Source organism: Capricornis sumatraensis, chromosome 1 (assembly GCF_032405125.1).
Source record: "Capricornis sumatraensis isolate serow.1 chromosome 1, serow.2, whole genome shotgun sequence".
NCBI classification, from domain to species: Eukaryota; Metazoa; Chordata; class Mammalia; order Artiodactyla; family Bovidae; genus Capricornis; species Capricornis sumatraensis.
In genome coordinates this window covers 208398550-208423946 of record NC_091069.1, presented here as the reverse complement: position 1 = coordinate 208423946, position 25397 = coordinate 208398550, and the positions used below count along the sequence as shown (strand labels likewise).

Below are 25397 nucleotides of genomic sequence, written 5' to 3'. Positions count from 1 at the left end.
GATGAACAGATGGTTCGATGGCATGACTGGCTCAGTGGATATGAGTTTGAGTAAACTCAGGGAGTTGGTGATGGACAGGGAGGCCTGGTGTGCTGTAATCCATGTGATTGCAAAGAGTAGGACGTGACTGAGTGACTGACTGAACTGCATAAAGACACAGAATTACAGCATAGTGTTCAAGGAAAAAAATGTTATTACTTAAATTATGATTTCAAACAAATTTTGTGTCTTTTATTTATCATTTAATCATAAGCAATTCATCAGTGGTAAAGACAAAATATTCTGCACCAAAATTTAAAAATGTGCTCCTTTACTTAGGCATAAATATTTTGGACAAAAATAAACACCAGTTATTTCAGGGTCTCAAAATTATATCAACATCTGTAATTTAGAAAGATATGCTTGAATTTACCAGTAAATAAATATAGTTTTTCTCAATTAACTGTAGAAAATAAATGAAATTTACCAGGAGTAAAAGGTGGGTAATTCAGGTTGTTCGCACTGCATCCTTTCTTTGAACCTTGAACAAAGCTGGAAACCTCATTCATGTCCTAAATGGATTTAAGATATAAAACAACAGATTTTAAATAGTTGTAAATCATTTGCATAAGGTCTATTTATTTGTAAATATTTTATCAAGCGCAACTATGACATTCTTCTCCCAGAAGACAAATATAACCTACCAACCTACAAGCAAGCTTGTTTAACTATTCGCATTACTTGATTCTGCTTCTAGTATGAACAAGTTATTATAGTGAGAAAAAAATATTACTTGTGTTTGAATAAATGTATATACCAGATAACATCAGTATCTTGATGGAATTAAAGGGTTATAAACAACCAAAATATATTTGATTTACCTTGTTTAAAATACATATAAACATTAATCATATTAGAGTAAATGTATTAAGCAACTGTCTTTTTTTTTTTTTAAGGTATTAGGTAATTTAATTTTTTTTTTTTACATGATAGTATACATGATAGAATGCCATTCTCCCAAATCATCCCACCCTCTCCCTCTCCCTCTGAGTCCAAAAGTCCATTATACACAGCTGTGTCTTTTTTCTTGTCTTGCATACAGGGTCGTCATTGCCATCTTTCTAAATTCCATATATATGTGTTAGTATACTGTATTGGTGTTTTTCTTTCTGGCTTACTTCACTCTGTATAATCGGCTCCAGTTTCATCCATCTCATCAGAACTGATTCAAATGAATTCTTTTTAATGGCTGAGTAATACTCCATTGTGTATATGTACCACCACTTTCTTATCCATTCATCTGCTGAAGGACAACTAGGTTGTTTCCATGTCCTGGCTATTATAAACAGTGCTACGATGAACATTGGGGTACATGTGTCTCTTTCAATTCTGGTTTCCTCGGTGTGTATGCCCAGCAGTGGGATTGCTGGGTCATAGATCACTTTCTAACACCGCACACAAAAATAAACTCAAAATGGATTAAAGATCTAAATGTAAGACCAGAAACTATAAAACTCCTAGAGGAGAACATAGGCAAAACACTCTCCGACATAAATCATAGCAGGATCCTCTATGATCCACCTCCCAGAATTCTGGAAATAAAAGCAAAAATAAACAAATGGGATCTAATTAAAATTAAAAGCTTCTGCACAACAAAGGAAAATATAAGCAAGGTGAAAAGACAGCCTTCGGAATGGGAGAAAATAATAGCAAATGAAGCAACTGACAAACAACTAATCTCAAAAATATACAAGCAACTTATGCAGCTCAATTCCAGAAAAATAAACGACCCAATCAAAAAATGGGCCAAAGAACTAAATAGACATTTCTCCAAAGAAGACATACGGATGGCTAACAGACACATGAAAAGATGCTCAACATCACTCATTATCAGAGAAATGCAAATCAAAACCACAATGAGGTACCACTTCACACCAGTCAGAATGGCTGCGATCCAAAAATCTGCAAGCAATAAATGCTGGAGAGGGTGTGGAGAAAAGGGAACCCTCCTACACTGTTGGTGGGAATGCAAACTAGTACAGCCACTATGGAGAACAGTGTGGAGATTCCTTAAGAAATTGCAAATAGAACTACCTTATGACCCAGCAATTCCACTGCTGGGCATACACACCGAGGAAACCAGAATTGAAAGAGACACATGTACCCCAATGTTCATCACAGCACTGTTTATAATAGCCAGGACATGGAAAGAACCTAGATGTCCATCAGCAGATGAATGGATAAGAAAGCAGTGGTACATATACACAATGGAGTATTACTCAGCCGTTAAAAAGAATTCATTTGAATCAGTTCTGATGAGATGGATGAAACTGGAGCAACTGTCTTTTAAAATAAATGTTCTGCCTATGTTTTCCTCTAAGAGTTTTATAGTTTCTGGTCTTACGTTTATGTCTTTAATCCTTTTTTGCATTTATGTTTGTGTATGGTGTTAGAATGGGCTTCCCTCATAGCTCAGTTGGTAAAAAATGGAGGAGACCTGGGTTCAATTCCTGGGTCAGGAAGATCCCCTGGAGAAGGGAATGGCAACCCACTTCAGTAGTCTTGCCTGGAAAATCCCATGGACAGAGGAGCCTGATGGGCTACAGTCCATGGGGTTGCAAAGAGTCAGACACTACTGAGTGACTAACACAACTCCTTCATTTTCATGAGAGAGTGAGAATACAAAAAAGGTGAATAGATTTTAGCATTCTAATAAACATGGCTGTGACCTTATTGAATCCCTGGAAGAGTTTCAGGGAAATCTAGGGCTGCTGGACCACATTATAAGAACCAGTGATCTAGATACCTTTTGGAGTCAGAGCTTGTGGGGTGTTGTGTCTATGGATTTTCTTGCTTTGTAAACTGAGGCCTCAATATTTTCTTCCTACTTACTAGTTTTATGTCCACAAACAGTTGAGTAAAATCTTTGGACCAAAAAAGATAATTCATATAAAATCATTTATAACATGCTCAAGAAATGTGTGTCTTTCTCCTTCTCTGTTAATACACCAAACTTCTATATATTTTTGAGTCTTATTTCCCTCATCTCTACAATATTTTGTTTCTGCTTTCACAAAGGTATCAAACTCAGTCAATTCCTTTGTTAATCTGGTTTTCCTGAGAGGAAGCATATTCTCTTCATTACTCTTCCCTTCTTCAATCCACATGATGTTCAGATGGAATTAATGTAAGAAATTAAGGCCATTCAGGGAGAAGATATAATTTCTCATTTTGATACACATTTTTGTTTTCTTAAGAGCCACAAAGAAAAACAATTAAGTAGTTATTATAAAATATACATTTTTTTACTGAAATTTACCTAATATATTCAATTTTGCTGTCATATGTCCACTAAAATTAATACAAAGAGATACTATAGTTGAACAGGCAATAATTTTAGATAAACATAAATATATTTTTTCTTTTTGATTGTAGAAATTGAATTAAATTTAAACATAGCATCAAGTACTGAAATTCATAAATGGAACTGAGTTGTATTATTTTAAATTTTAAGTCTTTTTCTAAAATATTTTACTAACTCTTGTATATAATATCACTGAAGAAATGCAAGAGCAAACATTTAACTCTGATTTTAATGTTATTCTACTTGAACTGTGTATTTGCAAACTTGCAAAAAAATTGCAGCATTCACTCAAAATATACTTTATCTTATTCAATTTAAGAGTAAATAAAATAATTTAATAAATATAATATAATAGCAAAATAACAAAATGATTTTAACTATATTCTACAATAAATGGATAGCATTTGATATTTTCTTATTTTTAATTAAAATATCTTATCTATTTGGAAAGATTATATTATTAATAAGCTAAACTTACTACTCATAATTTGAAGGAATTGATTTGTATTTCTTTTAATGTATTTTGTATTTTTGTTCTTTCAGAATTCTGAAAATACTTTTCTCTAACATACTCAAATCATTTAAGTGATGTTACATTTATATAATGTCATGTAAAAAGTGAATTTGATTAGCATTTCAACTTAGAGTCAGATTGAAAATTTTGAAAGTTTTGAGGCAGAGAACTCAATGAATTAATAGTAAGATGTATTCCTACAGATTTTCAGGTATCATTAAAATCATCTCAAGCCTAGTAATGACTATTTGTAGAAATTGGCAATGGCATTTTTATGGGTACTTTATCAAGTCCATTGAAAATTTTATAATAATCTGGTGACATTACATAACTTCACATTTAAACTAAATCTAAATGAAGTGAAGTGAAATTGCTCAGTCATGTCTGATTCTTTGCGACCCTATGGACTTTAGCCTATCAGGCTTCCCCACCATGGGATTTTCCAGGCAAGAGTACCGGAGTGGGTTGCCATTTCCTTCTCCAAAAATCTAAATGAAAATGCCTTTATTTTCAAAGAAATTCAAATAATCGACTTTTTCTAAGAATCTTATGAAATGTTGAGAGAACATATCCAATTAAGCCTTCAGTTATTTGGGATACATTGAACATGTTTGGATATATTTTCTTGATGAATTTTAATCTTCCCAACACTATATATTAAATTATTGGACTTCTTTATGGGAAAACTCAGTTGTTCAGATTTTAAAGAATAAAACCATAAAAACAATGTGATTATGAAAATATGCCTATTTTTTCAGAAAAAAAATGGAACTCTTCTTTGAATTTTAAAAATATTGACTGATGCTTTTATTTTAAAATCACAGTTTTAGTCTTAATTGTACCAAATGCAGTTGGCTCTTATTTCTAAAAATATTAAGATATTATCTTAAGAATGATACAGAAAAGATAATTCAACTGTAATGTATTCTTATATGCAAAAAAATCTATTTTTCTACTTCAATTAAGTTCATAACATTTTCTGAAGTGATTTTAATACTTAAAATTAAAAAGCATTAGCATTGAATCAAAATTAAAACTCTATCAAATTATAAAATTATACAAATATTTTACAATTTGACATGAAAATAATTTTTCATTAGTTAAATAATACTCCTTTACTATATACTCATTGTCAGAAAAAATAATTTGAATAAAATGAAAAAAGTGGAGAAACAACTAGCACTAGAATTTGGCAGTTATTTAGGTAAAAGCTAGAAACAGAATATCCACATAAACCAAATGTATGGTTGTGCTAAGAGTAAAGAACCTGCCTGTCAATGCAGGAGACTTAAGAAATCTGGGTTTGATCTCTGGGTTGGGAGGAACCCCTGGAGGAGAGTTTGGCAACCCACTCCATTAGTCTTGCCTGGAGAAGCCCATAGACAGAGGAGCTTGGAAGAGTACAGTCCATAGGGTTGCAAAGAGTTAGACAAGACTGAAGCAACTCAGCATACACACAGAGTAAATATGAATTTGGTGATATTTAATGAGCTTTGACATCATACTAGTTATCATGTTGTGTGTGTGTGTGTGTGTTTTTTAATTAGTCAAAATGCTTCTGTGTCAGTGTCATAACTACTCTGACTTGCTCAGATGCTCTTCAGCCCATCCTTTCCTCTCTTTGGATATGAATCAAGTATTTCAGTCTTCAATAGACTTGGGAACTGGAGTATTTTCTCTTTATAGCATAGTCAAATTCTCTTGCATTATGGCTAAATGTCATTTATACTTGTAACTCTGATGCAATGGACTCAAATTATTTCATATGCAATAAAAAGAAAGAAAGGAAGGAAGGAAGAAAGGAAGGAAGGGAGAGAGGGAGGGGAAAAAAGGAAACAAAGAAAGGAAAAGAAAGGAAAGAAGGCAAGAAGGCACTTCTAATTTAAATAAAGCAATTGAAATTGGAGCTAGAATTGAAAACAAAACTCAAGAGAAGATTGCTTTGTTTTTTTTGTTTGTTTGTTTGTTTTTTCTTTTGGTCATTTCTACCAGAACTGAGTGTTGTTGATTCTATCAAGAATTGTTGCTAAAAAAGGAAATAAAGAAATGAGGTAGGATTGATGGTGACAAGTATGGTCAAGGATTCCCTACCCGGCTTTTTTCTTCATCATAAGGAAGACTTAAACAGAATAAAGTGAAATATCATTAGCAAAAGAGATTTAAAAATATAGGAGGCAAACTGCACAGAAGAGAAAGAAAAATCCACATGGGAGGACTGATGCTGACTGGAGTAAGAGCCACTTCATCAATTGAAAATGAAGAGAAAGAGGAGGGATGCTGGCTTTTGATGGGTTGGGGTGGGAAGTGGAAACAGTTCATGTCATAGTCTTCCATTATCTCTATAAAGGAGAAAGAGAGATCCTCTCTATAGATAAGAGCTGTTAGTAAAATGGAGTATTCACTGAGGATAAATGGAAATTTAACTGATAAAAAGACAAAAGAGAGGACTGCTAGATGACAGTATGTCTTATGAGTTTTGGGGTGAAACTATAGTTATCTCACCAATAACTGTTTGTGTGGAGCATCTGATAAATTGACATTTTATTAAAAAGACAGAAAGTAAATCATGAAAATAAAATCCCAGCAGCTAGATATCATCATTGCAGTCTCACTAATTTTCTGTCAAATAACTAAATGCCTTTCCATCTTCATTTGGTTATCATCATAAGAATTCTGAAGGTTATGCTAATCTTTTAGTCAACTCCATGTTTTCATGATGGTGAAAAATAAACACCTGTAATTGATTGGGTAAATAAATGATTAGATGAATAATTTAATAATGACTGAATTAATAGTGAAAATTTCAGGAAAGTGGAGATGCTGTGACCTCAAAGGTAAAAAAATTTAGCTATCCCCAGATATCCATTATTTTTCCTTCCAAAATTTTGTACAGCTGTAATAACTTTGTAAAACATGGCTGATGTTCTGTGTCCAAACTTTTTAGATTTTTTTTTTTTCCTGAAATACAGAGTTCTCAGATTACCAAGTAATTTCATTCCCCAAATGTTATAGTTTTATAGTCTGCCAGGCTCCTCTGTCCATTCAGGCAAGAACACTGGAGTGGGCTGCCATTTCCTTCTCCAGGGAATCTTCCCAACCCAGAAATCAGACCTGTGTCTCCTGCATTGCAGGCAGTTTCTTACCACTGAGCCACCATGGAAGCCAAGTATCTTAAACAAAAGACACTAAACCATTAACTATAATCACTATTATTTTAAATCATAAGCCTACCAGCAGGCATCAATAGCTATAGATGTAAAAATTTTATCCAAAGCAACTTTTAAACATTAGTGTTTTCCTTTAATAACTTTACCAGTAAACATACAATTTTGCCTGTTTATTGTTGTCATCTGTCTTGAGATAAAACACTTAACTTATTGCTAACATTGATTTGTTCTACTTATAAGTTATTAAAAGAAAGTTTCTAAAGGATAAGAGCTTTTCAAGCCCATGTTGCTGCAATTGCTTAACTACTGCATCTATTAATAAATGTTTTTGAAGTTGCACTACAAATTTTGTTAAATGTTTTCAACTTAAATTATTAACCATAAAAATATAACCTCTTAGTTATAGAAATAAACTTTAATCTATAAAGAATATTATTAGATGATAAAAATCTCAATTAATAGTTTTTAGTTTGTATTTTCTGACCCATAAATATGTCAGGTATGATATTTATATATTTTAGGAAAATTATAACTTATTTTATGCTTAATATATTATAAAGTACATCTTGTTGAACTTATATTTATTTTATGAAAAAATAATTCTACGTTTATTGTCCAAAATCACAAGTCTAAAATAACTACTTACAATCCAAAGTCCATCATAATTTACTTGTTGATGAAAAAGGTAGCATTCATTTGCCCACCATTCTATGCAACTTGGATTTGTGAAATCAGGGTATACTGTTAATCCCGGCCATACCTGGAAGAACAGATTATTCCCATATATACAAATGTAAAAGAAAACATAAATAATGGTAATTCAGACTGAGTGAAGAGGAAGAGTAAAAAATTTTTAAAGTTATGACATTGTACTTCTTTAGGTATATGTGATCCCTGCACCACCTATATCTACAATAATCTTAGGTCTACTTGAAAGCACAGACATATTAACTGTTTGATAAGAGGAATTATATTAGTGCATTTCCAAAGGCATATGTTCTCAAGAAATTTAAGCTAAAAAGTTCTTTGTGTGTTTATTTATATTTGTGTGTATTCTTAGTCACTCATTTATGATGTTCTTGGGACTACTCCAATGGCTTTTAGCTATTACTTCATTAAATCTTCACTAGAAATTTAGGAACTAGGTACTATTTTTATCGTCACTTTACAGAAGAGGTAAGTAGTATAATTAAACTCATTTTGCTGTTGAAAAAAGTGATAAACAAAGGAATTTTTCAAAGTCACTTGCTAATAAGTAGTACAGAAGGAACCTCATATCCAATCACATATCCAGGCACTCTCATATCCAATTCCATGCTGTTAAATACTAGATGCCTCTTTATGATTTATGCTTCTTCATATTATTTTACTTACCATGTAAAATAATGACATTCAGCAAGATAAATTCAATTTCAGATGTATTGGGACAAATAATATTGTTTTAATATTCAAATTATGCATATTAGTGATCAGATCTGTCCATATTCAATAGAACAGGTCTTGGTAGTGGTTTAGACGCTAAGTCATGTCTGACTCTTGTAACCCCATGGACTGTAGCCTGCCAGGCTCCTCTGTCCATGGGATGCTCCAGGCAAGAGTACTGGAGTGGGTTACCATTTCCTTTTCCAGAGGATCTTCCTGACCCAGGGATTGAACCCAGGTCTCCTGCTTTGCAGGCAGATTCTTTACCGACTTAGTTACCAAGGAAGCCCTGGTACAGGTCTTAACAAAATATATATTTTAAGATATTAATGACATTAGGGAAGGAATATTTTGTTTCCTGATGGAGCTCATAATTAAGAAAATTTTCATCAGAAATTTTAACTTTGGTGAATGTGATTAAATAAAAAGTTATTGTTAGTATAGTCTTTATTGTTGTAAATAAATTTATTTAGTCTTATTGTTTTATTTAGTCTTTATTTTTGTATATATAGTCATAATAAATATGTTTCTATAAGTTGATATTTTCTGCTGTTTCATTTCCCTTGACTAAATTACAGAATTGGAATTATCAGGTCAACATATCTACACATTATGGTTTTTGGTATGTCTTATGGATCTGTCTCTAGAATATTTATCTTGATTAAAAATTATGCCTTTGGGAGCTAGGCATTTTCTTCACACTGCTCTTTATTAGTTCCATGATATGAGGAAAGTTAAAAATGGAAAAGGAAATTTAAACGTTAAAGCCATCTCAAATTGGGTTTTTTTCAAATGTAAAGTATTAAAAATAACTTTAATCATAGATAGCTGATGATTTTATTGTAAAATCATTGCACCATAAATATACACCATAAATCTTATTATCCAACATGTAAGTATTCAATTTATACATGCAATTATTTTACATCAAATTATGAGTATTGCTGTAATCAAGGTATTTATCATATTTGTATAACTAATTTCATTGCTTATCATTGAAATTTATCTGCCTTCTTACAAAAACTGCTTTAGAGATAATTGGAATATTTACCCTAAAACTTCTCTACGCAATTAAAATAGCAAATCCAGATTTGAAAGCAAGCAAATTCTCTGACACACACATACGTACACACACTCAGAAACACTTGTTGCTGTACAATAGAAAATCCAAGCAACACAAATTTAATGAATATCATAATTTACCTCTCCAATAATAGCTGTAGTCCCATCTGACTCATTTACCCACACCTTTTGGGCAGTTCCCCTATCATAGGACTCATATGCTGCCCCATTCACACGTTTGTCTATGGAAACTGCAGGGTCCTAATAATAGAGAGAAGAAACTAGAAAATCAATTAATTTTCAAATGTGTAAATGCTAAAAATTAATATATATGTTCAGTTATTACCAAGATGATGACATATTTCTGCCCATGGGCATGCAAATCTTGAACAAATTCTGGGAGGCCGTTAAATGCAACTTGATCATAAGTAAAGATTTTCTTGTCTTCCATATAGTCAATATCAGTGATTTGTGTGTCCTAAAAATTAGCAGAGTATATTTCAATAAACAGTACTGAAAGAAACCTCTAATCACATCAACCCTGAAGTCCAAAGAATTTCTATATAAATTTAATGATTAAAAGGTAAATGAAATTAGATCTCTTTTATTTCACTAAAGACACAACGATATGGCTAATAAAGCTAGTTTGTCTAATGATTATTCACATTTGTTTAAGTGATGACCACTCGGTATGTATTATGTTATAAACACATGTATATGTACATATATGGGATCATTGTATAGAAAACAAAAATCTTCACATTAAATAAAATACATAAAATTTTATTACATTAAAAGTATACAAACTCTAAAAGTGTATATAAAAACAATATAATTTTGTTCATACTTCAACATGTGTTCTATTCTAGTATAACTCATGATCAGTTCTCAAAATTCAGGTACACCTGAGCATTGTGTATGGACATAAAGTGTACTTCATCATTAATAAGCAGCTTAGTAACCTATATCTATATTTGGCAAACAGCTATGAAAAGAAGAGTAACAAAAGGCAAAGGAGAAAAGGAAAGATATACCATTTGAATGCAGAGTTCCAAAGAAGAGCAAGGAGAAATAAGAAAATTTTCTCAGTGATCAATGCAAAAAAATAGAAGAAAACAACAGAATGGGAAAAGCTAGAGATCTCTTCAAAAAATTAGAGATACCAAGAGAATGTTTCTTGCAAAGATGAGCACAATAAAGGACAGAAATGGTATGGACTTAACCGAAGCAGAAGATAATAAGAAGAGGTGGCAAGAATACACAGCAGAACTATGCAAAAAAGATCTTCATGACCCTGATAATCATGAACACTCTCCTAGAATGCAAAGTCAAGTGGGCATTAGCAAGCATTACTATGAACAAAGCTAGTGGAGGTGATGGAAGTCCAGTTGAGCTATTCCAAATCCTAAAAGATGATGCTGTGAAAGTGCTACACTCAATATGCCAGCAAATTTGGAAAACTCAGCAGTGGCCACAAGACTGGAAAAGGTCAGTTTTCATTCCTATCCCAAAGAAAGGCAATGCCAAAGAATGCTCAAACTACTGAACTATTGCACACATCTCACACGGTAGTAAAATAATACTCAAAATTCTCCAAGCGAGGCTTCAACAGTATGTGAAATGTGAACTTCCAGATGTTCAAGCTGGATTTAGAAAAGGCAGAGGAACCAGAGATCAACCAGAGGTCAACATCTTCTGGAACATCACAGAAGCAAGAGAGTTCCAGAAAAATATCTATTTCTGCTTTATTAACTATGTCAAAGCCTTTGATGTGTGGATCACAATAAACTGTGGAAAATTCTGAAAGAGATGGGAATACCAGACCACCTGACCTGCCTCCTGAGAAATCTGTATGTGGGTCAGGAAGCAACAGTTAGAACAGGACATGGAACAGCAGAATGGTTCCAAATAGGAAAAGTAGATCAAGGCTGTATATTGTCACCCTGCTTATTTAACTTATATGCAGAGTACATCACGAGAAATGCTGGACTGGATGAAGCACAACCTGGAATCAAGATTACTGGGACAAACATCAATAACTTCACATATGCAAATGATATCACCCTTATGTCAGAAAGTGAAGAAGAACCAAAGACCTCTTGATGAAAGTGAAAGAGGAGAGTGAACAAGATGGCTTAAAACTCAATATTCATAAAACTAAGATCATGGCATCTGGTCCCATTACTTAATAGATGGGGAGACATTTAAAACAGTGACAGATTTTATTTTGGGGGGCTCCAAATCACTGCAGATGGTAACTGCAGCCATGAATTTAAAAAATGCATGCTCCTTGGAAGAAAAGTTATGAGCAACTGAAACAGCTTATTAAAAAGCAGAGATATTACTTTGCCAACAAAGGTCCATCTGGTCAAGGCTATGGTTTTTCCAGGAGTCATGTATGGATGTGAGAGTTGGACTGTGAAGAAGGCTGAGAACCGAAGAATTGATGCTTTTGAACTGTGGTGTTGGAGAAGACTGTTGAGAGTCCCTTGGACTGCAAGGAGATCCAACCAGTCCATTCTGAAGGAGATCAGCCCTGGGATTTCTTTGGAAGGAATGATGCTAAAGCGGAAACTCCAATACTTTGGCCACCTCATGCGAAGAGTTGACTCATTGGAAAAGACTCTGATGCTGGGAGGGATTGGGGGCAGGAGGAGAAGGGGACGACAGAGGATGAGATGGCTGGATGGCATCACTGACTCAAAGGACGTGAGTCTGAGTGAACTCTGGGAGTTGGTGATGGACAGGGGGGCCTGGCGTGCTGTGATTCATGGGGTCGCAAAGAGTCGGATACGACTGAGTGACTGAACTGAACTGAACTGAACTGATGCTACGAATGATGGAAGGCAGGAGAAGGAGACAATAGAGGGTGACATGGTTGGATGGTATAACTGACTCAATGGACATGAGTTTGAATATACCCCAGGAGTTGGTGATGGACAGGGAGGCTTGGCGTTCTGTAGTCCATGGGGTCACAAAGAATTGGTCACGACTGAGTGTCTGAACTGAACTGAACTCATATTTGGCAAATATGGTAATCCTGAAAATGTCCTGCATTTATTATAATGTGAAAATATTTAACTTTATATATATTCCCACAAACCCTTCATCCTACTTACAAATGGTATGCCAGCTTCCCGATTTCTTTTTACCACTTCTTTCACTACATCAAGTGTCTTGTAATTCCAGCGACTCAGCTGGAATCCAAGATTCCAATAAGCTGGCATTGCTGGTCGTCCAATGAGCTAGAAGTAAATGGATATTTAATTATTTTCAACATTAGAAACTAATATTAATATGCCTTTAATTGCTGTATCTCTAGTACCAATTTAAATTTAACTACATATTTTAAACAAAGATTTTGTCGTATCTACATTCTGAAATGGATATTCTCTTAGAATTGTGTTATGAAACACTTAGCAAGTTTATGTTCAGTCATTCATCTTTTATTTTGTGTTAAAACATCAGAAAGGTAGCACTTTAAAAAGTAGCATTTATAAAAGTGTATTTTGCTGTGCACAGAAAGTTAAAAGAATAAAAGGATAGCATTAAAGATATTAGAGAACAAGAAAACTGTCCCACCACACTCCCCACTTCCTGTAGCAACAAAATGAATGAATGATACAATTCCTATTCTATTACATTTGGCACGTATTTCTCTCCTAGTTTGCAAAAATATTAATAAAATATATGCCTACAAGGCTCCCCACAAAGTATTTCATAAGGTACTTTTGATAGTCACATGTAGGGCCTTGTTTTCTTCCTTCCCCCAAGGACCAGATGGGCCCTTCTCCTCCCACTCTCTGGTAGCCCAAGCAGGCTCAGTGCACAGTCACAACAGACCACCAGTGTCTTATCACAACAACAGAGTACAGGATTTTGCACTTGGATATACAAGTGCAACTGATATTATTTTTTTCACTAAAAACGAAGTATTAGGTTATATTAAAACAAATGACTTTATATGGTATGATGGCTTTTCTCTCATTAAGGCATACATTTTAGGGGAATGAACTGTGATTTCATCATGTATGTCTAAAAACTACTATTTAAAAATTTTTTAAAAATACTAATATAGGGTCATTGTATTCTCTTCAATTTAAGCATTAAATTTATTTTTTAAAACTTGGTATCAAATAAAACTGTGCCAAAACTCAATATGTTTACACTATTCATAAACATATTATGTTTCCTAAAATTTTAAAGATTTAGACATGTGATTGAAATTTCTGTGTGTGTATGTTATACATATCACATAATTTGTTTTTATAAAAGTATATAAAATAGGTGTTGCTATGTATATTAATTTGTGTACTATTCATCTTATACTTTATATGTATATATCATCTTTAAAACATATAAAATGATCTGGTCATTCAAACGCATTAAAGTTTTCAATTTTGACATTCTGGCACCACTATTGAGTTAATTTGTACAGAAAGGATAGTTTGTTCTTCTTCAAACAAGAAATATTTACTTTTGCCTAATTTCTGTCTAATTTGTTCCCCCACTGAAATTCAGCACTGATAAATAATGCTATATTCTACACGCCATTTTTTATTTAAATTCAAGATTTTCCAAGTCTACGCATGAAATGATGTATGCAGCTGTATTACTAATGCATGAATGCTGCACTGGCATGTCAAACATGACTCAAGTTCAGGGAGTGCTGACCACAGACTTTACTCAGCATGTAATAGACAACTATCCCAACTAATATTTCACAAATCAAATCTTAAACTCTTTCAAAAATGTGCTGTCCCCTGTTTTGATGTTGTGACAGCCATACACAATAAATATGATGTCTTATTATTGAGACTGTAACTTTTGTGTGCATTTCTGAAATTCACATTTATGAACGGCAACTTGGAAATTGAAAGATTTTATAAATTATTCAATTGGGTAAAATTCTAGCTACTGTTAGTTCAGGGTTTTAGATCATAACTAAATTTTTTGATAGTAATTACTTCTCTTTTGAGATTATTCTAGGATATGGGAATTGTATGTAAATACTTATTAATAAAACAAGATTTAAAAAATAGACATGATTCTTAAATTTTATGTCTATAAAAATTATTTATTTTTCATGATAACACCAAGATTTATATATGCTAACAATTTACATGGGAGAAACATTTAGAATCCGGCTCAAAATAAGTCCTGAGTTCTTCACCTTTCTGAAGTTTTTCTTGGGCTCATGTACAATAGCATGTTATTTAATAGGTAAATGAAAGTTGTTTGGTTAGTATGTTTAAGGTGTAAGACTTCAGACTATGTTTTCAAAATTTGCCCTTCTAAATCTGAGTGTCAGAGCCAATTTTACTGGGATTTACCTACCGTAGATTAACAGCAAGTGTCACTAGCTCTTTTTTTAAACTCAGTTGCCTCCGGAATTCTTATCAAATGAAGATAAGATATTCCATTTTGTTTTATCCCATATTAAACCACTTTGGTTTAATATGTAACATCTCAAAGAAATTTAAATACTGAACTCAGCTGCCTGGAAGCAAGAAACAATTTGTTATCAGAAATATAGACATCTAAATATACCTAGGTGTCATTGTACAAGAAAAACAAAAATAAAAAGTATCTTCTCATATCTGAAAAATGGTAAGGTATAAAAATATATTCAGCTAAGGGGCCTCCAATAGCTAAGCTAAAATCATTTAAATATGTTAGATGAAAGAAAGGTATGGTAGAAAAAAATTTTAAAATAGACCTGCAACACACCTCCTGATACTGTTGAACTACTTGTTCTGGTGTGTCTCCCAGAAAGATATAAAAGTCCAGAATTCCACCTATAACTCGGTAAGTTACTATTGGAGTAGGTTGGATGAAAATCTCTACAAAACAAAAATTGGAAAAGCATATGTATATAGTAAAAATGTACATAATAAGAAAATAATTGCAATGTCTACTTCAAGTACTTCACATTAATCATATAATTTTAGAGTCTTTTTAATTATTAAGATAAAATATGATATTTAAGATAAGAATACAGGAGAATAGTGGAATGCCACCATATATGAGGTTTATGATAGGTTATTCCAGATATTCCCTTTACAGATATTGGCAAAAGCTCCCCTAGAAAATGCTTAGCAGGGAATAAAGGATTGGTCCTTTTACAATAAAAAATATTTCCTTTTGAAGTTGCATCTCAGTTAGTTATTTTAATTGAAGATGTGAAAGATCATATCACAAGTTGATTTCTATAAAATAAAACTATGAAGGTTTTAATTTTTCTATATGTTAAACATAGTAATTGTCTGGATAACCATATGGAGCACTGCTCTTGCTGGAATATTATTATTTTTGTAGTTTTTTTTTTTAATTATCACTGATTCATCTATCAAATATAGGTATTACATTACTTACAACATTAGAAAATAAAAGGTTCTACATTGCTTGAGTTATGATAAACTGAAATATGATTCATTCTTCTCTCTTTTTTTCCCCATATAGACCTTTTTTTTTTTTTTTTTTTAATCTGCAGGGCATATGAACTTATCTTAACAATCAAGGCTATGGGAATGGGAATAGTCATTTACATGGATACATTCGATGTTGCTCTGGAGGGAAAAGGAAGAGCCTGTATATCATAATATGGCATATTTCCCCAAAAACAGAAGCACAGACACACAAAAATCCATATCTCAGGCTCCTCTGTCCATGGAATTCTCCAGGAAAGGATACTGGAGTGGGTAGCCATTCCCTTCTCCAGGGAATCTTCCCAACTCAGGGATCAAACTCACATCTCTTGCATTGCAGACAGATTCTTTACGTGAGACACAAAGGAAACCCTCACTAACTATAAAACCTGCTTATAATAATTTCACATTCTAAATCACTAACAACAAAGTTTACTCTGCTATAATATATCTATGATTGGAATAAATAAAGCAGATAAAACATTTCAAGTCTCATTTAAACATATTATCAGATAAATTACTCTTACCCATTGCATTGCTGTTCATTAAGAAAACACCAAATGACTTTCCAGAAGTATCCTCAATGCACATGAAGAATGTTTGATGGCCATATAAATTATTATTATTCTATAAGGCATAAATTGGAAAATTAAAAGTTAAAATACATTTAAAATAAAAAAGTATACTTAAATGGCTTTTATGTATTCCTATCTTTCTCTGTAATTTACTCCTGCTGCTACTGCTACTGCTAAGTCGCTTGAGTCATGTCTGACCTTGTGCGACCCCATTGACGGCAGCCCACCAGGCTCCCCCATCCCTGGGATTCTCCAGGCAAGAACACTGGAGTGGGTTGCCATTTCCTTCTCCAATGCATGAAAGTGAAAAGTGAAAGGGAAGTCTCTCAGTCGTGTCCGATTCTTAGCAACCCCATGGACTGCAGCCTACCAGGCTCCTCCATCCATGGGATTTTCCAGGCAAGAACTGGAATGGGTTGTCATTGCTTTCTCAAAATTTACTCCTTATATTCTATAATAATTTTTTCTACTATATACCATATTAAACACCGTAGCACAAAAGGCATTGAACTTATTTTACTTATTAATCCATTAAGATATAAGTATATAACTATATTATGCTATTAATAGATTATTTAACTTTCTTTTATGTTTTATGATGATTAAATGAGTTTTAATAAGCCATTCATCAACTATATTTCAACTAAAAGTAAGCTATCTGTGATAGGGTAATGGAATGTTTATATATCATGTCTCATGTATGCCCCAAGGTATTGTCAGGAATTCTAAGATGATGTCCACTTCATATAACTTTTTCAGTATAGATGTTGAAAGCTGATGAGTAGCAAAATTTATTAATATTTTTGTACCAAATGAGAATCTTTAAAACAACTGACTTATCCATTTCAGTATCACTGGAATTTTAAAAATCAGTAACATTTGACTCAAAGCAATCATGAAGCAGTTTAAAAGGTTTTTTAACGCTATTGTATTTGTCATAAAAAACTGCATACTTTTGAAATTCAGAAATATATATACACAAATAATAACTGATGGCGTCATAACAAAATATGAATAAAGTATTTTAGAAAATAAAGATTAATTCTGCATAGAGGAGTTTGGGAAATTTTCTTATAAGGTGAGATCAAATGAGCTATCAATGATATGTATAAATAATAAAAAACTAACTTCTTGTGAAAATATGTGAACCTAAGAAAGATTATCAGTTATGGAAGAGATAAATGTAGGTATAGCTGCAGGACATGATGTCCACTAGATAGACAGACAGCACATATACAAAATCCTGTTGACCATGGTAAGTGTTTGGAAGTGTTCTTATGTAATAACTAGTCCTAGATACTGTAAGTACAAAAGTAACTGAAAAGTGATTAATAAAATATAAAAGTGAAAAGTCAAAGGAAAACATTCATAAATTAGAAATACCTTTTAAAATATTCATAAAATCTGTTGTTCACTTATTTAGTTAATTTAGGACTTTGATATGAATCCTCACCCTTAAAGTAAAGAAGCTTCTGGAATATATATCACTGACAACAAAAAATAATGGTTACAAAATGCTAGAATTATCTCCTGTCAAATATAATTATTTTATTTATAACAAAAAATAGAGATCCTTACATCGCCAGGAAGTTGATCCCGAGTAAAAATTGGCCATGTTTTCCAATATAAATCATGACGAAATCTCTTATGAATATGTTCCCCGAGACCATAAATGTATTCATTGGGAAGTCTGGCTGAGATCTGTAAATACTGGTCAGAGTATACCAGGGGACCAATGCTGGTATCAAACCTAGAGCATGAAATAATAAAAGAGCTAAAAATATATAAAATGCTCTACTAAATATGGATCTATGTTATCATCCAGAATATTTCATTTTAAATAGGTCAGTCTTTAGCTGTGATTACTTCTTATGAACACATGAATTGTACCATAACCAGAACTTAATTTTATCAACACAATTTGCTTCATCATCAACAATATGAGTCTTCACATGCATTTCTCTCCTTTTATCTTTACTACAATACTGAAGCAGAACCACTATTATAAATTTCATTTCACAAACGGCACAATTTGGACAAATTTACTCATGTTTTCAAGGTGACAAACTGGTAGGCAGCAGAATCAAATTTCAAACCCAGATTTGACTTTCTACAGAGACAGAGTTTTAAAACATGGTACTATATTGGTTTCTATACCTCTATACATGTATTAAAATTAAGTTGAAAATCATTTTTCCTGAAAAAGAAAGGTTTCATGTTTTATATATATCAAATATAAGCTATGCAAAATGTCAAATAGCATTTCTTTTGTGATTTAACATAAAATGAACTTCAAGCTATTAAAACATATTTATGAAAATTAATTGCTGAGATTAAGTCCTGATCATCCAATTAACCTTTCTTGGAAACTCAAGAGCAGCAATATTGAAAGATACTAACTTTTTTACCAGAAATGTCCCTCAAAATGCATTTATAATGAAGGTATTCACATAATGTTTAAATTATTATCTATGGCTATTTAAATTTTTTATGTGTAAATTTATTCAATTAATTTCATACACATAATGAAAAATCCTCTAACGCTATGGAAATTCAGTCCCTCTCTGAATAGTAACTATTTAATCCTATCAATTGAAAGAAAATATGACAGATAACAAGGAAAAGACATATAAGGTTTTATAGGTATGCCAAATATATGCAAGGCTAAAATTGTATTAGTGGCTCTCTTCATTTCAACTTTGCTTGGCCCATTCTATACTTTATATTCTGGTACATTTCATCCACAAGAAATTAAAGCTTCTTTGATATTATAATATTTAAAAACATGTACGCCCATCCTCTTTTGGAAGGAAATTTATTCTTTCTGAAAATGAGACTTTTGTGGTTCTATGATAATACAATAAAATTGACCAATTATTTAAACTTACATAAATATAAGATAATTACTTACAAAATTTTATTATTGCTTTTTCTAGAAATTTTAATGCTAAATGGATCATGTATAACCTCCAGATTATATAGTGGATCAGAAGCTGCAGTTCCACTAAATTCTTTTACAAACTGATGAGGAACTTCATATCTTCTATTATTTGGATCAGTGATCTGCAAAGATATTTTAAAATTAGCATTATTTGATTCAAAACTGGTACTGAATTTTTCAGTTCTGAATTAGGTATTAAATGCAAGTTCCAAATTCAAAACAATAATTCTAATGATTTTATAGATGAGTTATTAATCTAGTCATAAACTTAACTTACATTGTTGAATGGCTATGCAAAAAATAAATTGTAAATATTCTTAAGGAATTAATAGAATTAGTTAATTATAAAGGTACTATATCAAATATAATTTTTATTGACCAATAGAAAAAAATCATGAAACTATTATTAAATATTGATTCTTAAATAGTAGATTTTTGTGAATTTAATTATTAATTATCCATGCAGTATTTTGATGATCACTCACTAACAAGTCCTGAAAGTAATTTGAATTTTGTTTTAAAAAACATTTTTTTGAAATTGTTGTGAAAAGTTATTGTACAAAGGATATATTGTTTTTACTGCCAGTCCAAAAGACCATACTCACAAACAATTTGGTAAAGAAAACAGAAATTAGTTTCTTTAAAATCATGACTAGAAGTGATACCAGTAAAAAGAACTAGTGAGTGGGTCAAACTTACATGGAACAATTAACAGCTTCCTTAAATTAAATTCTAAACTAATCTTTTGTCACAGTCTGTAGTTCAATAACAAAAATTACTACAGTTTATTGAGTGTTAGTTCTTCTCAGGACACTGTATCAAATATTTTACGCTGACTATACTATTACATTCTTTAGAAACTACTGCCAGAGGAAGGAACTAGTTCTTGAGTTCTATCTGAAAAGAAGGCTCAGAGAAGTGGAGTAACTAGTCCAATAAGTTCTTTGGAATAGACATTTATTAAGACGGAAAATGTGGGTTAGAGGGTATATTCATAACATGGGTGGGTTAGAGGGTATATTCATAACATGCTCTTTAGTATTAACTTTTCTTTAGGAAACTCAAAAACCAAACCTTGAACCGCACACGATTGCGTGTCTGATTTTGAGTTGTGAGGAGTACGCTGTTAATGTCATTTCCAAAAAGCGTAGGTGAAGCTTTCCTTTTTAATTTGGCTTCAAGTCCTTAAAGAAAAAAAAAAAAGTTGTATGAATTATGGTTTTATTTATAATGATTAGTAATCACTAAATATTTTCATAATTTTTCTAATTTTACTGTAGATCTCACCTTTTCTTTTTTTAATTTGGAAGATAGAATTGTGAAAAAAATAATTTCTTAACATACCAAATTTGAACATTCTTGTGTACATGTTCCTATTTGATTTTATTTAAGATATTTTTCCAAAGAAAAAAGTATGAATATACTTTTTTTATTCAACTTAAAATATGTTGGATCACCCCGGATAGAACACTTCTCACCAGCATTTGTTGATGTTACTTTCTCAGCATTATAGCCGTGGTTATTTACGAAGAAGCACCAAGGAATAACAGAATCATTCCATGGCCTCCAGCAGCAACCTCGAGCTGCACAAAGTGTCTGATAAAACATTTATTAAAGGAATCATAGGATTAGTACTGTTATTATATATGTTGGTCTCTATTTTTTAAACATTCACTCATTATAATAATTGTTTGAATGAATATTTTAAAAAAACTTATTTCTTCAAATATGTAATGTACTAAACTATCATTTATTCTTTTGTTCCTTTCACTTTGAAGAAATGTAAATATTTGATGAACTGAATTACATCAGTGATCGATGCTCTGAGTTGTGATTTATCAAATTTACATATGAATATACATTATTGTAAGGTCATGTTATTTTCAAGATTCCTGCCCTCCAGATAATTAATTATAGTCTGTTCTTTTACCATTTAGTCAGTGCAGAAGAACTAAAATATTTATTGTGCACCAATTATATATCAAATTGCAAGTGAGGCTATAAAGAAGAGATGGTCCTAAATTTAAGCCTAGGTGAAATGTTTAAGGTCTTTATTTCCAGAAAATTATTAGTTTGATATGATTTAAACTATTTAAACTAGTTCATATGCTAGCTGTTGCAACTAGAGGCTGCCATTACATCTAATGTATAAAGTAAAATAATAAATTCTCCTCAATATTATGATCTATATGGAAAGGTTTGGGAAAGAAAAATTATATATGTTTATAGTAAAATTTGAGTCACATGGTGATGCTGTGTGTTAACATTGGTATGATAAAAAATCTATTTAATATTTAAGTTTAATAGTGTTACATATTTTTGTAATTTGAATACTTGTGGGCCCTTTTTCTTGGCTATTTGCCTTGAAAAAAATTTTTTAAAATCTCCATGTTTACCAGTTAACGGTACACATGTTAAATTCTTTCCCATTTTTAACATCAAATTAAAATAGCATCAGGTACACATATACACAGGGGCTTCCCAGGTGGCTTAATGGCAAAGAATCTGCCTGTAAATGCAGGAACCACAGGAGATTCAGGTTCAATCCTGGGTTGGGAAGATCCCCTAGAGGAGGAAAAGGCAACCCACTCCAGTATTCTCACCTAGAGAATCCCACGGATAGAAGAGACTAGCAGGCTACAGTCCATGGAGTCGCAAAGACTCAGATACGACTGAGCAACTGGGCACACATACACACACACATGCACATGCATACATGTTATAAAAAATGATAGTTCAATGGGAACTGAGCATTTTGGAGGGTCATTACCTAAGAATCTGGAGTGTGTGTGACTTTTGATATAAACATCACAAGATGGGAATACACACATACACACCTTCACTCATTGACCTCTCAATCCCATACAAGTTATAATGACTATGGAAGAGTCAATTTAGGGTTAAGTGAATCCATTTATTTGCACTTAATTTTCTCCAGCTGAATTCCTTCTCCCCAAATAATAAAATAATAAATGGTTTTAAAAATTAAAAAAATAGTTACAAGAATCAATGTTACTAAAAAAAAAAAAAAAAGAATCAATGTTACTTTATTTTCCACAGATTCTTCTTGTTAATGTCATCATCACAAACAATTTAAAATATTTAAACTATTTAAATAGTTACACTCTATTTTACACTCTATTAGAGTGTAGATATTCTTTCTTAAAAGTTCTATATTTATCAAAGGTCACATTTTTTAAGCAGTAGTTTGAGTGGATAGAATTTCATAAAGAATTGTAAATTTAACAATAGCTTTTTAAGTATGAAAAAATATTAACTTGCTATTTTGAATTGAAGTACAGAAAAGCAGACTCAGTAATTTCCATTATCTCTCATCTGTTCATACATAAATAAAAAGAAATGCAGCCTAATTAATAGCTATACTTTTTAAAATATGGAATATGTCCAATAATTATCTTAATATAATTATCATACTATATATCTATTTGTAGAAATATAAAAGACTTTGGTTGCAGACCTGTGTGGGAGATCGTTCTGGAATGCAGTTTATTCTCTGGTTGATAGGATCGTTCAATACACTTGGGCATGTGCCTCGGGTTGAATCACTGATTTCTGAGAAAGAAACAGGTCAGTAAAACAAAACATGGTTTTAAATTTGCTTTTCAAATTTTCAAGTAACAAATACATTGAAAGTAAACACAAATATATATATATATATATATATATATATATATATATATATATATATATATATAAAATGAAAATTTAAAAAAACCCTACAAATTCAAGTCCTAATTACCAAAAGGAAATGATCCAAGCAATATTTAAACCTGTATAAAGCCCTTTGACTGTTCCTTAAGTGAATCAAAGTACATTCACAGAAGGTCTTAAAAGATAGACTCAAAAGGAAGCAAAATGTTTCCTGTACCATACTAACAAACTGTGTTTTAGAGATGAAGAAAAAAGATGGAGAAATATGTATGGGGAATATATATGGGGAGAGGATGCAAAGAAGGAGACAAGAATTAGAGAAGAAAAAAAGGTTAGGAGGAAGAAGATACTTAAACAGAAGAGAAAGAAGAGAATAGCAAAAAAAGCAAAATCCCAGCTCTATATAATAAAGAGGGACTTTCTAGCAACCAGAGATGGGGAAGATAAATTTGATTGCTTCATAATGTAGCAAGCTTTCAGTTTACTAGAAGATTATAAAACAAGACTAGAGACAGCAGAAAACACTAACTATTGTTAGAGTATAAGATAATTTGCAATACATTTTCCACTTCTGATTTAATCAGGAGAGAATGATGAAGAAAGAAAAAGTAGATCAGGTGGATGAAAGTAGCATGCATTAACTTTAAATTAGGATATAAATATTCAGGAAAAATGATAAACACTTCAAGCCTGTTTCACCTCTCTGTTTCTCTCATATGACCTCACTCTTTAAAAAAAAAAAAAAAGTCTATGACAAAGAGGTTATCCCCTTAAATTTCCTAACCCTGACTGCAAGTGTCTGAAAGCTAGAGCAAAACCCGACTAATGAGATTTCCTGCTAGTTAGAAGAACCTCACTGGTAACTATAGAGGATTACTGTGCTGTGTATTCATATTTTGTTTCTTTTGCCTATTTGCTAGTTCTAAAGCAAGGCCATTAATATCAAAGCATATGGATTTCTTAATTGCAATCACACTTCATTGAAATATCTGTAATATAATGGATAGAAAAAGTTGGAGTAACTGTAACCTACCTGAGATCTTTCTTCAAGTATTTCATCTCATATAGATCTCATATATGTTATAAATTACTTTTCAACATCCATAATTATTATAGAGTAAACTTTATCTCAACCTACTATAATGTATAAATATTTTCAACATTATTTACCTTCAACAGCAGGTGTCTTAGTTGCTAAAACAACAACAAGGGCAATAGCTATTATTGTAACTATAGCAAAGAGGACAATCAGAGTAATTTCTAATCCAGAAAATTTCTTCTTTGCCATCTAAAGAAAGAAAAAGAATATACATTTGAAATGTAGAATATAGAATAAATGACCATAATTATCATAAAATTATATATTTTTTCTACTAAGCATAATGCAAGCAGAGCTCCAGACAGCTCTAACAGTTTACAATCTAAAATAATGCCCATTTGCAAAAGGGTAAACAACACATGCAATTTCAAGTAAAAAGACAGAAGTAGCAATGAACATTATAGTAGTACACTGAAATGAAAATATAAAAGGAAAAAATTTCCAAGAGGGATTAGTTGCTGTCTCATTTTAGAGCGTTTTTCAAGTCAAGGAAAGCTAATACTTATATTGTGTTCCTAATTCCACAACAACTGTATGAAGGAGACACTGTTATTTTATGAACTTCAGGCTTAGAGAAAATATTATTTTTTCAAAGTCAAAAAACCCAGTTCTTCCTACTATAACTATTGCTCTGCAATTCCAGCACTACTTTCTTATAAGGATATTATGGAAAAGTATGGGCTTCCCTGGTGGCTCAGAGGTTAAAGCGTCTGTCTGCAATGTGGGAGACCTGGATTCGATCCCTGGGTCAGGAAGATCCCCTGAAGGAAATGGCAACCCATTCCAGTACTCTTGCCTGGAGAATCCCATGGACGGAGGAGCCTAGTGGGCTACAGTCCACGGGGTCGCGAAGAATCGGTCACGACTGCGCGGCTTCAAAGTTAAAAGTAAAAAGTATGGAAAAGTATATAAATATAAATATGGGACAAATAAAATACATATAAACATACAAAAGAATGCAAATATAAAATGTAGAAAATACATATATACAGGACACGTACACACACATACACACACACACACACACACACACACACATATATATATATATATATATATGCTATACATTTAGGAGCTGTTGCTTTAAAAAAACATTTAAACTACATGATCACCAAATTCTGCTCTCAAATAGCAAAATATACCAGACTCTCAAATCAAAAATGTATTTATTTCA

The 25397-nt window shown here is 32.1% G+C and overlaps 1 protein-coding gene across 1 annotated transcript in view; it reads right to left on the bottom strand.

The window, feature by feature from the left end:
- The window catches only part of SI (sucrase-isomaltase), a 112739-nt gene extending 88327 nt beyond the window's left edge, over nt 1–24412 (bottom strand). Inside the window, exons 1-13 of the mRNA XM_068964118.1 lie at nt 24295–24412; nt 22931–23025; nt 20931–21048; nt 20527–20636; nt 19423–19574; nt 18090–18261; nt 16464–16563; nt 15239–15351; nt 12628–12753; nt 9855–9986; nt 9650–9769; nt 7671–7784; nt 467–551 (exon numbers count right to left, since the gene is read on the bottom strand). Of these exons, the coding sequence (XP_068820219.1) occupies nt 467–551; nt 7671–7784; nt 9650–9769; nt 9855–9986; nt 12628–12753; nt 15239–15351; nt 16464–16563; nt 18090–18261; nt 19423–19574; nt 20527–20636; nt 20931–21048; nt 22931–23025; nt 24295–24412 (1555 nt within the window). The remainder of the gene's footprint in view (nt 1–466; nt 552–7670; nt 7785–9649; nt 9770–9854; nt 9987–12627; nt 12754–15238; nt 15352–16463; nt 16564–18089; nt 18262–19422; nt 19575–20526; nt 20637–20930; nt 21049–22930; nt 23026–24294) is intronic.
- Between the last annotated feature and the right edge of the window lie 985 nt (nt 24413–25397).